Source organism: Trichosurus vulpecula, chromosome 7 (assembly GCF_011100635.1).
Source record: "Trichosurus vulpecula isolate mTriVul1 chromosome 7, mTriVul1.pri, whole genome shotgun sequence".
Taxonomy (NCBI): domain Eukaryota; kingdom Metazoa; phylum Chordata; class Mammalia; order Diprotodontia; family Phalangeridae; genus Trichosurus; species Trichosurus vulpecula.
Window position 1 is genome coordinate 88793478 of NC_050579.1, and position 15678 is coordinate 88809155.

Sequence of the window (15678 nt, forward strand, 5' to 3'; positions counted from 1 at the left end):
ACACCATAGAATTAGGAAACAGCATTGTGTACTTTGTCTTTTGACTTACTAAGATAAGCTTGTGTTCACCTGATCATGATCTTACAATTTAATCTTTTAGCAACTTTTAAAGAACAGTTCAGGTATACTTAGGGGCAGTTAGGTGGTGCACTGGGCTCGAGTTAGAAGACTTGAGTTCAAATGTAGCCTCAGACACTTACTAGCTGTTTGACCCTGGGCAAGCCACTTAACTCTGTTTGCCTCAGTTTCCTCATCTGTAAAATGAACTGGAGAAGGAAATAGCAAGCCCCTTCAGTATCTTTGCCAAGAAATCTCCAGTGGGATCATGAAGAGTCAGACACAAATGAAATGCCTGAACAACAACATAGTTGTTAACTGAGTCATTTGTTTAAAGTCCAAGTGCTGACATCTTCAGATAGAATATAAATCTTATTTTGAAGAACATTTAACATGTTGTTTCTTTTAACAATACATCACACTATTTTTATGTCCACATGCATTGTTGGGAGAACAGTCTGGAGAATGCTCCTGATTAAATTTCAGTTGTAACAGAAGACTTTATAATCACCAATACAAAATTCCTCTGTAAAAAATAGCAGAATGACAAAAGGCAAATTATCTTCCTGTGACATGAAACTACAGTATTTTGTTTGCTTATTGATGTTTTGAAAATGTTATATTGTTTTATTTATGGCTTTTAATCATAACTATTTTATGTGACATAATAAATGTTACCTCTGTAGTAATAAAGGCAGAAGATTTTATATAATTTACTTCCACTCAGTGGCATTTATTTTATTGTAAATGTCAAATTGTAAAAAATCATTCTCATCCAATTCAATAAAAGCTTGCAATTGGATGGCAGTAATCAGTTTAATAAACCTTTGTCATCACTTAACTATGTGCAAGGCTAATAATGCAATTCTTGTACCTTACCTCTGAAACCTGTACTATTCAGTATTTGTCACGTAACTACAATAATAAAATATAATCTTAACAATATGATGATTGAAATGTATTTAGTGCTAGATACTTAGAGTTTTTAATGTCCAAATGTATTAGAGATATAAAAAGTGAGTTATTCTGTTTCGAAGACCTTAAGGATTTTTCTCATTAGTCCTCACAGAATTCTATGTTAACATCACAGTCCTCATTGTTCCCTTCCAAATGCAGGCAAGAGTTAGTTACATATCTTGAAGAATTTGTAATGAGTGATAGAAAGGAAATGGAAGTCATGGTCATCTAGTTGATTTTCTCATATGCTTAGGCCAGTACTCAGAGAAATTCTTGCAGGATGGTGTTAACTTTTGTACAATTTGTTGCTTGCCAAGAATGGGACAGGGTATATTGGCCTTGTATTGTCTTTTTTTGGCTCCAGTTTTGGCAAGGATGAGGAAATCATGTGAGGGACTTGATATGACTGTGGGTGCAACTATTCACGATGCTTCTCAGTGTCCCCCAAATAAGATTTTCATGGCAGCATGGTCTCTGAATTCATTGTAACTTGATATGTAATTTGTTGTGCAATGCATATAGAAATTTTCCTTTTCTACTCCCAAAAATCATAAATGAGCACTTTTGATACCTTTTAGATAATGTAATACTCTGCTACCCTTTGATGGGAATAAGAAGACCAAGCTCTGATTGCTTTATGCTCATAAATCAAGCAGTCAGGCTGCCAGGTAGTCAACAGTTACTTATTAAATACTTCTTAGGTGTCAATCACTGAGCTAAATTGTAGGTATGCAAAGAAAGGGAAAAACAGCCCTTGCCTTAAGGAACTGACGTTCTAATGAGGGAGACAACATGTAAATAAATAGGTAGATAATAATACTCAGTGTCATCACGAATATTTATTGAGCATTTACTGGATTTATGACTGTGTACCAACTTTATATTTTTATGACACTTTCTTATGGGAGACAGTCCTTTTAAAACATAATTCTTGTTTTTAAAAGGAAGAGGTGTAAACAGCAAATTGAAATAAATCACTAGGAAAGTGATCATTAGGAAAATGATATAAAAATGCAATGTAATTTTGGCAAAAGCTAAAATTTTATGGCCAGTGATCCTCTAAACAAGTCATACAATATCAGATTGCAATAAAGGACACAAAACATTTTAAACATTGCCTTTTCCATAACAAGATTATAAAGTAATTGCTATGTATTTTTGATGTTTTATAAATAATTGGAACACAGCATTAAGAGCCTTTATGTTGAAGTTTACTAGCATTTAATCCTGGTGACTTGTTTTGAAGCTTTGTGTGCATTTACTGATTAGCATGCCTCTTTTTTATCTGTGTGCAGATTTTCAATTGATAAAGGAATAGCTGGTCAGGTGGCTAGAACAGGAGAGGTCCTTAACATCCCAGATGCCTATGCGGACCCACGCTTTAACAGGTAAGAATTGCTTGGCAGAAGGACGCAGATACTTTTCTTCTTAAGTGATGCCAAGAATGGGGCAATAGGTTGTCATAACCTAAAGGATGCAAAGCTGTACCATTTATGGGTCACTTAGGCTAGCTGTGATTATGCAAAATACATTATAGAGGGTTACCAGCTAACATTCATATGACACTTTAAGGTTCACAAAGTGCTTTACACATATATCTTATTTGATCCTTACGACAACGTTGTGAAATAGGTGCTCTTACTATGCTTTGATAATATTACAGATGAGGACACTGAGGCTGAGCAAAATCAGGTGACTTGCACAGGGTCATGTGGCTGAAAAGTGTCTGAGACAAGATGCCATTCAGTCTTCTTGCTGATAGATATGAGTTCAGTTCTTTGTCCACATCATTCTGTATTGTTTTGCCACAGTTATGAAAGAACTAGAGCCAACATAATCCACTTAGTTTCAAAAAGGCTTTAATCTATGCTGTTAAGTGGTCATGATAAATGGGATGGTAAAGCACATAACAATAAATAACTGCTTTTTAAAAAGTTTATTTATTTGAAAATTCAGATTGGACATATTTCTCTAAATAGCATTTTTATTTACCAGTTCTAATAAAAGATATAGTTTCTGGCAATAGATCATTCTCCAAAGGGAAAGGAGTTCAAGAATATCCTTTTAACAAGTAAGAAAGAATTACTATCTCCACTTTCAAATCAATTTAGCTTTTTTTCCAAAATATTTTTGGGGGTTGGAGGTTGCCATGCCTGTGATTTCATGGTAGTGTAGAACTACTAATTAGAAAATTTCCTCTTTCAAAGTAAATGGGCATTTTTCTACAACTTAAGAATCTTAGAAATTTCTCTGGGTAACTGCAAAGTCCTTTACCCAGGGTCATATAGCCAATGTTCTGTAGAACAGAGGTATCAAATAAGTAACCCACAAGCCACATCAACCACCAACATTCTCAAGGGCTGCAGGAACCAGGTTAAAATGTAATAGGGAAATATTTAACAAAATAAATTAAAAAACATAATATAGCAAGAATTAATGTTATATGATTTTCTAAGTCAATATGCAGCCATAAGAGCTCCTTCTGTACGGTTCACTGGTCTTGTTTCGACTTGAATTTGACATCAGCACCTTAGAGGGTAGGATTTGAATTGTATTACTTTGACTGAGGCCACCTCTTCAGCCACCGTGTTGCCTCTCCAAAAATCTGTCTTCTAAAATGTATAGATTGACAGCCAAATATCCATTTTGGAGCTAGACAGTTTTATGTATACTTTTATGAGATCATTTCAGTTTAATTTTATGATGATTACATAAGCCCCTATAAGAATTTAGAAGACTGAGGCAGTTAGGTGAGTGAGTAGAGCACTAGCCCTGGAGTCAGGAGGACCTGAGTTCAAATCTGGCATCAGACACTTGACACTCTTACTAGCTGTGTGACCTTGGGCAAGTCACTTAACCCCAATTGCCCTGCCTTCTCCCTCTAAAAAAAGATTAAAAAAAGAATTTAGAAAACCTTTATAATTATGAACTCTGCTTTATAATTATTAATTATGAATTCTGCTTTGAATGAAGGATTGAATGAGTGGATGAAAAGTGACTATTGTTACTTAAAGTATTCCCGATGCTGTACTGAGTACTTTGGGTACAGATCCAGAAAAATGAGATAGTCCCTGTTCTGAACTAGCTTCCTTTTTAATTGGGGGACAAGACATGTAGAGGAGCGGGGGCCAGGGGGCATTTTGGTTAGTGGAATCAGAGGTGTGGTGAGCTGACTCACAGGTCAGACAGTTGACATGCCCTTTTTAGAAGTAATGGATGGTACTGTTGATTTAGCTGCTGTGTTCATAATGAAGCAAGAGGCAAAATGGAGGAGGCAGATTAGGGACATAGGGGAACGCTATATAATGCAGTGACCTAAGTGAATGGCGGGACCTCTGGGTGATGGGATAGAATGATGAAGCATAGTCTGGAGCTCAGTTAGATGTAGTGATTAAGTATGTTTGCACCCACTCCTTCCCTAGTTAAGACCACTCATCCTCAGGGCAGAAACTCCAAAATGGACGTTAGCTTCCCTGGACACTGAGAAATAAATTGTAGAGGATTGGAGCAGAGGCTAGTCCACCTGAAGAGCAGCAGTACAAACACGGCAAGGTAGATGGCTACATGGTATGGGTTTCTTATTCATTGTAAAGAAAGGAAGGTTTTGTTTCTGTTGTTGGGATTTTTGAGGCATGTTAAAAAAAAAGATGAACACAAAAAACAGAGGCCAAATAAAGATCTAGTAATCAGAAAATAACACTTACGGGTTCCAAAGTAGCTCCAACTTCATCTCTCCTGTGGTGTATTTGGCCCTGTCTGCATTCTTTTTCAACCTGTTATATCCTATCTTTTGTCCTCTGGTAAATCCTTCACAGAGGTCCATTTGATATGCTAAAGGTGTTCAGTTATGAGCCCAGAGGCGTTTCTTTCTATCTTATTATCTTACCTATCACTCATCTTTCATTCATTACCAGACCTGTAGATAGCTAGGTCTTCTATTTGCAGCTAATACTGAGCGTTGCAGAGCCTTGTAATTGGCCTCCATAATTGGTCAAAAAATGTGTGTCTTTTAGAAATACAGACCTAACTTTTATCTAGTCATGCATTTTAAGAGAGTGAACTTTGTCTCTTAATGACATCGTATTGAACATAATCTGTTTTTTAATAGGATGTTTAAAGTAAAAAAAAAAAGAAAAAGAAAAAGCTAACACTAAAAAACAGCTCAAATTGTCATTGCTACGTGTCTTGATTTTTAATCCAGTTTCCAAAAGAGCAAGAAGGAGATTCAAACAAGTTTAATGATTTTAACAATATAATTAGAAATATCTCCACTAAAGTGTTATTCTCATGTCTGATACCTTATCATGTTGTCAGGGTGAGTTTGGCTTCTCTCAAACCAGGCCATTGCCTCGAGCATGAGCTTTCACTCCAAGAACAGCGTGATGGCCAGTTGGTATGTCTGTCTGCTAGTGACCAGTTTAGGAAATCTCAAGAGTTTCATCAGTACAATGGCTGCTGAATTGTTTTGGCTGCAGCAATTTATGAAGGCCAACTAATCTAGGAAAAATAGGTGCTAGGAGTGAGTTCACACCAGGGAAATCATAGGTCCTTAAAGCACCAAATTGTTTACTGTCTGTATTTGTGGCCTCAATCCTCTACTTAGAGACTCATGAAATTTAGGGCCCTTTGTAACCTAGTCCCAGGCCACCTTTTCAACCTTATTGTCCCAGTATTCCACTTGATGCAACCTCTGACACCGCCAAACTAGCCTTTCTGTTTCTCATGCACTGGGCTGCATCTCTCCCCTCCATGTCTTTGTACTAGCTGACCCTGGACTTTGAAGATAGATACCCCTACCCCAAGTTTTCTTCAAGGCTTAGCTTAAACATGACATCACATGTTTCCTATCCCCTAAACTATCCATTCTTTCCCCCAACAGAACTGCCTTTTGCTTTTGACTTTCTTTCATACATGTTGATCCCCTTGATCAGATGGAAACTCCTGCTTCTGTCATATCCTCAGCGGTTAGCATGTATATGGTACACAATAGTTATATCATAAGTGCTATCATCTCTGAAAAGAAAAAAAAAGCTTTAATGAAATGTGTAAGATTGTGAAGCTTGTTGTTGCGTTGAATCTGACGTGCCTGCCCTTCAACACCAGTTGATTGCTTCCCTGAATAGTTGCTTTTTTGGCTGGTACCAGTTTTCTCCACTCAGTGCTAATATTTTCTTAACTCTTTTGAATAATAGCACTTATTAAATAGAATAATTAAGACTAATTAGATCGATGGCATATTAGTAATTTTCTTTTCTTTTTGTCTTTTTCACAACTCCTCAGGGAAGTAGACCTATACACGGGTTATACCACACGGAATATTTTGTGTATGCCTATTGTGAGTCGAGGGAGTGTTATTGGTGTTGTGCAGATGGTGAACAAAATAAGTGGAAGTGCCTTCTCCAAAACAGATGAAAACAACTTTAAAATGTTTGCAGTCTTTTGTGCTTTAGCCTTACACTGTGCTAATGTAAGTAATTTCTAAAAATGTTTTCTTGAATCCAGCGTTGATTGAAAAACCTTATATAAAAGTAAAGTTTTCAAGTATTTGCCAACTGTATTTTCTCTCTTGATTAGAGTGATTCATTATTTTATGCATTTCATAATCACAGAAATATTAGAAAATCTACTTCAATCAAATGAGCATAATACCCATATCTTTATTTAGGTATCCTGGAAAGTGTGAAAACCCAAGAAAAAAAGAAGTTTGTAGAAAGCCAGAAATGATTAGTTTCGTGTATAGTTCAAGATGAACAAAAAAATGTAAAGTAGGAAAATATTGCTAGGTCGTAATGTAAGTTGTAGGAATAATATTTGAGAAGTCATTGCCCAAAATTCAGTAACTCATTTCATAATGTTAGCGTTAGAATGTAATAGCATAAATTCTACTTGATGTTGGTGTGGTGCCCTCTTGTGGAGAAATGTATTACTGCTTCAACTTTAAGGAAAAATTTCGTCAAGACCTTATCCTGAGAAAGATACAATATTTTATCTTAATATCACATTTGAAAAGACAAAAAAGAATGATTAAAGTTAAATAATTTAGATGCATTTTAGGTAATAAATTATCTTTCAGTTATTATCTTTTACCTAGAAAGTGTGATATCTGAAGGAAGTGAGTTTGGAATGAATTTGAATAAATTGAATTTTAGAAAGAAGCATGGTAAGTGGATGAGGGGAAAAAAGAATGTGAAGTAAGGGCAGAGACTAGAGACAAGTGACTAGAAGCCAACTGAAATAAAGGTATCAGATAGAGAAGTAGCAAAGAATCACATAGGAGAGATTGACAAAAAGTGCTGACTTTCCATGAAATAAATATTCTTTTCTCATACTTGCAGACAGTAGAGCATATAAATGATTAGAAGTAATGCAGCTTTGATTTCATGATGTATAGATATTCTTCTCTTTGGGGAGGTCACAATTCACCTAGTAGTTTTTTTTCATCCTTTCTGGGTCTTATTTCAGGTAACAGCTGATCATAGTATGTGCTAATTAATTATTAGTAACTAATGTCTTTTACTTAGAATTGTCACCTTGATTACCAAAATGTTTTCATTTTCTTTTTTCTTAGAATTTTCACTTGAATAAATTTAATTTGAAGAAATACAGTTTTTAGATTATGTATATAACACTACTAGAGGAGGTTTAAATTTTAAAAAGCTGGGAAAGTACTAACCTGTAATATATTAGATAGTTGGCTTAACTGATTTAGGTGAAGAATTGACTCAGTTTTTACTGGATTAAGTGGATATTGTGACTTTGTTTAGATTCAGCTTAAAGGACAGGTTTTCATATAATGGACACATAGCTTTACTACCATTTCTTGGTGCATCTCAAATTCTGTGGTCAGATAATTATTAATTGATGTAACACCTTGTCTTCCAAAACATCCCCATATAGAACACTTTCAGAGGAAGATTATACATCTCCTTCACCACTTTCTTACAAAACCTTTTTTAAAGATATATATATATATATATATATATGTATATATATACGTATATAGTTTGTTTTATTTTTAGTTTACAACACTCAGTTCCATAAGTTTTTGAGTTCCAAATTTTCTCCTTTCCCCTTCACATTAAACTTATTTCCCCAATAATCAAGTTGTAAAGAAGAATTATAGCCAATGAAATGAATCATGAGAAAGATGAAACAAAACCAAAAATTAAATAAAATAAAAAAGAGGGAGCAAATAGTATGCTTCAGTCTGCATTCAGACTCCATATTCTTTCTCTGTATTTGGATAGTCTTTTGGAGCTGTCTCAGTACCTTGCATTGTTGAGAAGAGCCAAGTCTATCAAAGTTAGTCATCACAGGAGCAGTGTTCTTACAAAATCTTAATTATATAAACTTCCCTTTGCACAAACCTTTGATCTTTGCCCCTTCGTTAGAATCTTGATTCTAGCTTTAGTGGGACCTAACCCTTAATCCCTCTTTCAGTAGATTCTATATACAGTATTTTCGTAAGACGACATAGGAGTACTGTTATGTACCATGTTATCTAGATGTTAAAATATTGTTCAATATATTATTCCCTCTTTAATAATAAGATTCATATTTTCGTTGTTTCATCATGTCCACAAAGACTTCTTAAGAGATTAGTACCAGAGATATTTTTAGGGAAGTCATTTTTAAAGAAACTTAACTTGTTACACCAGCATAATTCATTTTCTCCCGGTTTGTTTAGTTAACAGATGCCTAAAGACACATTTTTATTTGCTCTATAAAGTTGAAATTTCACTGGAGGAATTTTGGTTCATTTGACTTTCTTTATTTTGAAATGGAAAATAACACAGAATAGGTAAAAGGGGGTTCTTGACCTTACTCATGTGGTAAAACTTGTAAGTTTGCATGGGAGGTAGAGCAAGTGTTTCATTCCTATAGAACTCCTAAATCAGTTCTCAAAAATGCAAAACAGAGGAATTTTTAGTCGTTCAGTATGGCTTCAAGGGAACATAACAAGCAGGTTAGTCTTCAACTTTACTCCCTTTGTCTTTGCCTAAATTCTGCTATTCTTATATATTATGTGTGTATCATATGCCTGACAGTCCTCTCTTTCTAAAATCACTTTCTTCTCTAGCAGGCTACTGATAACTAATACTCTCTATCTTTTCGTTCCTTAGCAGCTTTTATTTGCTAATTTCATTCCATTTGTTATTTTAAGTTAAAGAATTAGCAGGATCCTGACAACTGGACTGTTGATCTCCTATCATGGTTAAGAGTTCTTTCTGCTTCCTAAGACTTGTTTTTCTGTCATTTCAGTATCGTCTGACTCTTCATGACCCCATTTGGGTTTTCTTAGCAAAGATTTTGCCATTTCCTTCTCCAGCTCATTTTATAGAGGAGGAAATTGAGGCAAACCATGCTTAAGTGACTTGCCCAGGGTCACAGAGAGTGTATGAATAACTAAGGACATAAAAGATACACATATAGAGCAAAGTAATCTAAGAGGGGAAGGTACTAGCAGCTGGGGAGATCAGGAAAGACCCTCTGTAAAAGGTGGGACTTGAGCTAAGTCTTAAAAAAAAAAGAAAAGAACAACTAAGAGGTGATGGGGTGGTGGGGGGTGGGGTAAGAAAGAACATTTCAAGCAGGGGAACACCCAGTACAAAAGCATGGAAATTAAACCTAGAGAAGTAATTCTTTCAGGATCATGCATTGGGTAGGGGAGTCAAGTAGAAGAAGATTGAAAAGGTAAGAAGGGTTAGGGTTTTGAAGGGCTTTAAATGCCAAACAGAAGAGCTTATCAATTGAGACTGGTATATAATTGGGTTATATATCCTTTCTCTTTTCTTTCCACTCTTTGCTCCTTTAATAATCTGCTCTTTAACCACAAGGTATAACATCAGTCTTATTAATTATAATTAAAAAATGTTTTCATGTTATTAACTACTTGCTGACAACTGCTTTATGATATTTGATAGAAATGTGATTTACGCTGCTTTGCATTGTTAATTTAGGTGTACTATACCATTGCTTTGCTTGCCAACTATATAGTTTAAATTGTTTGTTGTCATTTAAAAAACACAGCTCCCAGTACCTTTTAGGAGAATTCTGAGTCTGGTCCAACATCATTCATGCTAAACTACTTTTAATATCCCATCAAAGCACATTATAGTTTCCTTTTATGTCAGTTCAGCTTGCCACAGGCAATTGTTATATGCAGCTCCTCCTTAATTCTACTCACAGCAAGTTTCTGTATACAGTTGTTCCTCTCTTCTGGTCAAGTAATTGCTTAAATGCATTAGTCTGGTAAGAGAAAATTTACTCCACAAGACTCAGGTCCTTCTGACTCCAGGGCTGATGCTCTACTCACTGCACCACCTAGCTGCCCCAGACTACCTCCTTTCTAAGAATCTTAGAAATGAATCTTTTACATGAAAAATTCTGAGCCTTACAGAATGTACTTATGGAACTGTATTCATTTCTTACTAAAAATTTTCTTCCAGATGTATCAAAGAATTCGCCATTCAGAGTGCATTTACCGAGTAACCATGGAAAAGCTTTCCTATCATAGCATATGTACTTCAGAAGAATGGCAAAACCTCATGCAGTTCACAGTCCCAGCAAGCCTCCACAAAGAAATCGAATTGTGAGCTTTTTTGTACTTATGAGATCCATTGTTTCAGATAGAATGTTTGAACTAACACCTAGCACGCTTCCTTCACATAGCAGATAATTGTGAATTGAATTTGTTTGAATCTGATTTAACAAATGTGAAAATTTACAATAGAAGGGGTTATAGGATTAGAATAAGCAGTTTCTACATTGTGTATTATGCACTTTTGTGGCAATGTATTCTACACACTGATTATGAAAATTCTGAGACTAACTTTGAAAAGAAAGCAATTTTCTTTTTATTTTAATGAAAAAAATTGTCTAAAATTTTTTAAGGGACTAAGAATGGACATTTGTCCCATGACTGAAAGTTTTAAAATAAATTTTGACCTTCCACTGCTGTCATTTGAGTGTTAATATAATAGCACAACAAATTAAAAAGGAGTCAAATGATTTTTCTGTTGCTTATTGCCTACAAATTAATATTTATGTTTGAATATGAGAAATACAGTAATATTTAAACTTTTAAAATGAATCCATTATAAAGGTGTGTTATCTGGGTATTGAAAACTGGAAAAGGATTATGATGTTTCTAATAGGGGTAGTTTGTTGTATTTTTACTTATTGCTGTAGTGCTATCTAGAAGATAATTTGCTACAGATGATAATATTGCATCTTAATAATCAAGTTATGTCTTAAACCTATGGAATTTGCTTAAAAAGAAGGGAGATTTGTCTGGGAATGTAAAGAAGATTAGATAACCTCAAGGTTGCTTCTAGCTATTCTATAATTCTTTTGAATCACTTGATGTATAGCTAGGCAGTTTGTCTTCTCCCTCTTTGTCATTATGTTTATTTTAAGTTGCATGTACTCTGAGTGAATTTATCTCTTCTAATTTCAGATACCATTTCGATATTAGTCCTTTTGAGGAAATGTGGCCTGCCATTTTTGTCTACATGATACATCAGTCCTGTGGGACAGCCTGGTATGAATTTCCTAAATACATTTTCAGAAATATATATTCATTATATATTCATTATACAATTTCCTTTTATGCCATATACCTCTCCCTCTTTGATTTGCTATTATTTTTAAATTTCTAGTTTATCTTGAACTTTCAAAATGTAAAAAAAAAAACACATAAAACTATGTTGTTGTTTTTTTAACTCTAAGTTGGTAAGAGTTCCTTCGCTGGGAAACGCCAATAGATAATGTCACAGGTACTTATCATATTAACTTATATACATATAAATATACATGTATGTATTTGTGGATACATGCATATATCAGTTAGTCAACAAATATTTATTAAGCCCTGCTATGTGCCAGGCAATCTGGTAAGGGCTGGATAACCAAAGAAAGGCAAGAAAACAAAAGCAGACCCTGCCTTTCACATGCTAATTAATTATAGGATAATGTGATACATGTGCATAAAACCATGTTTTGGCATTTTTCCTTTAGAGTATATATTTTTTAATTGACTTAAACTGATTTAATTTTTTTACTATTATAACAATTTCTTTTCCATACAGCTTTGACTATGAAAAGTTATGTCGTTTTATTATGTCCGTTAAGAAAAACTATCGACGAGTTCCTTATCACAACTGGAAACATGCAGTTACTGTGGCACATTGCATGTATGCCATACTTCAGAATAATCAAGGGCTTTTTACAGATCTGGAGGTAGGTATAGACAGAAAAACTACTTCCCATTTCAGTTAAACCTAGAGAAAATGCTATTCTATGAAGTCAAATAACTTAAGTAACTTGAGACTCTAATGGACTTAAAGCTCAATAGCTAAGCTTCATCAATGTCATAGTTATTGAGGATACATATCAGTGCCTTTATCAATTGGATCTTTACCAAACAGATCTTCTGTTGTTTTTGCAGCCTGAGCTTCTAGCTTATGTCACTTAATGTATTTTTTGTGTGCAAAATATAGGTATGAAGATTACACTTAGAATTATTTGCAAAATACATTTGCAAACTAAGCACCTAGTTCTGTACAATGTACCTCTGTAACATCTCTCACGTTTCTCTTTTCTTTTCTGTTCCTGATGTCCCTACTCTAGTCCAGGCCCTCATGGCCGCCAATCTTGACTAACATGATGACTTTGTAATATCTTCTTGGCCTGTACTTAACAGTGCATCTTTCATATCCATAACAGAATTGTCTCTCAATTCCTTTGCTTAAAGTCTTCAGTGACAACATATAACCTACCAAAAATGTTCTGTTTTCCCTGACATTCAAGGGCTTTCAGCCCTTGACACAATTTTATCTTCTTAGCTTTTCTTTTTTATTATTCCCCTCCATGTACTCTTTGCTTATTGTTAATTGAACCCCTCTCTGATTTATAGTCAGTTCTCATTCAGAGTAAAGAAGAATGAGACAGACACACAGATAAAAAGTTTTCTTTAAAAAATCCAGATGAATGGGACTTGCTCTAAGTCACTTTGCCTTGTCACTGTTCTTTCACCTTTTTCCTTCACTATCACCACTGGCTATACGTGAATGGAGAAAGTGGATGTCCCTAGGGAGGTATCAGCTGAGGGAAAAGGCATCAGCTAGGACTGGGACCTTGTCAATCAATAATCAGTAAACATTTATTAAGTGCCGGGGGAATCTACACATTTCTCACTGGGGACAAGAGAGGGTTGATGGAATTATTGAAAATGATTAATGTGACATTCAAGGCAAAGTGTGAGTCTCATCACAGCCCATTTCCTTCCTTTGAATGTCTGTGCTATGTTTCCTCAGCGAAAAGGACTTCTGATCGCATGCCTGTGTCATGACCTGGACCACCGGGGATTCAGTAATAGCTACCTTCAGAAGTTTGATCACCCTTTGGCAGCTCTGTACTCCACTTCAACCATGGAGCAGCACCACTTTTCACAGACAGTATCTCTCCTACAGGTAAGGGGACTGAATACACTACCCCCACGCGATACTTCTCATGTGCACGCAAACAAGTATGTTCATCATTTCCCTGCATTGTTTTCTGAAGCATGATAGGTTCTGTAAGTGATGATTGTAGTTTGTAAGGGAGAGATAAATAGTGGCATGTGACAAAGATCACCAGCTAAGGCCTAATACCATGCAATTGTATATTTAGCTGTCTTTACATTTACTGTAGAATTTATACTTAAATTTGTATTATATTTAGGTATCTTTGTTTTCTCTGATAAAAAAAAATCTTGCATGAAAATCAGACACATGTATTTCTCTTTGCACATTTGATTTAGACATGAGCGCAAGTACAAAACCCATGGTATTATTGATGTTTTTGATGTTTTAATTTAAAGACACAATTTCATGTGCCTTTGGCCTACAATGTAGAAACATAACTTTTATATCCTAAAGTCAACCTCAGGAAGGTGGAGGGTTTAGAGCTTTTTGCTCCTTTTTTCCTAAACGTGTTTTTTATTTTAAAATGATTTAGCAAGGTTCAGTCGCCCAGACAGGGATGGTGCTAACTTGCACTGTGTTCTCATGTGGTATGCTTCCTTTATGTGCACTTTAAATTAGCTCATTTTACCTATATTAGCAAAATTATCTGTTGAGTGATAGCGAACATAAATAATTGCAAAGTTTGGGTATGGTTTCTTTTCCATTTACACAAAGTGACTAATGACGTGAATGTGATAATCTTATGTATATAGGTCATAAGATTAAAGCTAGAGAAGACCCTAGACCTTATCTGGTCCAATCCCCTCAGGTATAGGTAAAGAAATTAAGGCTCAAAGAGGTTTAAATGATTTGCCCAGTGTCACAGAGATAGTAAATGGAAGAACCAAGATTTGGACCCTGATTTTCCTCTTCCAAACCTGGTGCTTTTTCCACTAGACCCCGCTGCCTGTCATATTATGATGCCAGGCATATGCTTAGGGACACCTAGGTGGCACAATGGATAGAACACTAGGCCTAAAGTCAGGAAGACTCATTTTCCTGAGTTCAGATCCAGCCCCACAACCTTACTATCTGTGTGACCAAGTCATTTAACCCTGTCTACCTCAGTTCCATCATATGTAAAATGAGCTGGAGAAGGAAATGGCAATTAACTCCAGTATCTTTGCCAAGAAAACACCAAATTAAGTCAGATGCAACTGAACAACAAAAAGGCACATATGCTGGCTCCTCTAGAACTCTCAAGGTGGGATGAAGACCTTTTAACCATTCCTTTCTGGTAGTCTTTGACTATTGGAATAAATATTGACTGTGTTGGAATATTGGAGTAAAGTTTGACTATGAGTAAAAAGTTTTATTTCAAAATTGACTTTAAACTTTGGTAGTAACTCAACTCCTATGCAAAATTATAAGGAGAAACATTCTTGTACTCTACTCTTGTCTCTCGTACTTCTCCAGTCTTCGAATATACCTTAGAATGTGTAGACTTGGACACAAAGGAGTGACCTTCCTGAATGGTACTTTCTCTTTTAGATCTTTCTTGACCCCTTCCCTCCATCAGAAGAGCAGTGCATCTCCTTTTTCACCAGACCCTCCCTGGACTGGTTAGCTAAATATGATAAACTTATTTAAGCTCAGGTTTTCATGAATAATAATGACTCAATATTTCACATTTCTTGTATACTATACTTTTAACAGAGGGACATTTAGTAGTTTAATCCAAGAGGATTCTAGTTGTTAATTCTTACATATTTCAAGCTTAGTTGAGTACTCACAGGGAGGTATTTTTAGATTGGGAGACCTTTGGTTTTCTCAAAAGTACTATCATAAAATACCACCTCTTCTTCCTATACTTAGGTCTAGTCTTACTTGTAGCAATGAAGCTATTTTCTCTGATTCTGCTGGGGGCTGTTTATTTATGTTGTAAAATTGGGAACTGTTAGGAACACAGAATAATGGAAATAGGGAGCTATCACAACATTCTGTCATGTCAAAAATGAATTGATACATTTTAATGCAGGATAGCAGCTACCTTGTATGTAGTCTTCAGGACCAAATGAGATAACATTTGATTTTTTAAAAAGTACTTTGTTCCTGGCATTTAATAGGTGCTATATAAATGTTTATTCTCTCCTTCATATAACAGTTTGTACTGTATAATGTATATACTATACATATATAGTATAATATTTAATGCATT

The 15678-nt window shown here is 35.2% G+C and overlaps 1 protein-coding gene across 1 annotated transcript in view; it reads left to right on the plus strand.

Annotated features, from left to right (window-relative positions):
• The window catches only part of PDE10A (phosphodiesterase 10A), a 262739-nt gene that overhangs the window by 177285 nt on the left and 69776 nt on the right, over positions 1 to 15678 (plus strand). The window contains exons 12-17 of the mRNA XM_036768216.1: positions 2310 to 2402; positions 6295 to 6481; positions 10464 to 10606; positions 11474 to 11557; positions 12105 to 12255; positions 13332 to 13487. Coding sequence (XP_036624111.1) covers positions 2310 to 2402; positions 6295 to 6481; positions 10464 to 10606; positions 11474 to 11557; positions 12105 to 12255; positions 13332 to 13487 — 814 coding nt within the window. The remainder of the gene's footprint in view (positions 1 to 2309; positions 2403 to 6294; positions 6482 to 10463; positions 10607 to 11473; positions 11558 to 12104; positions 12256 to 13331; positions 13488 to 15678) is intronic.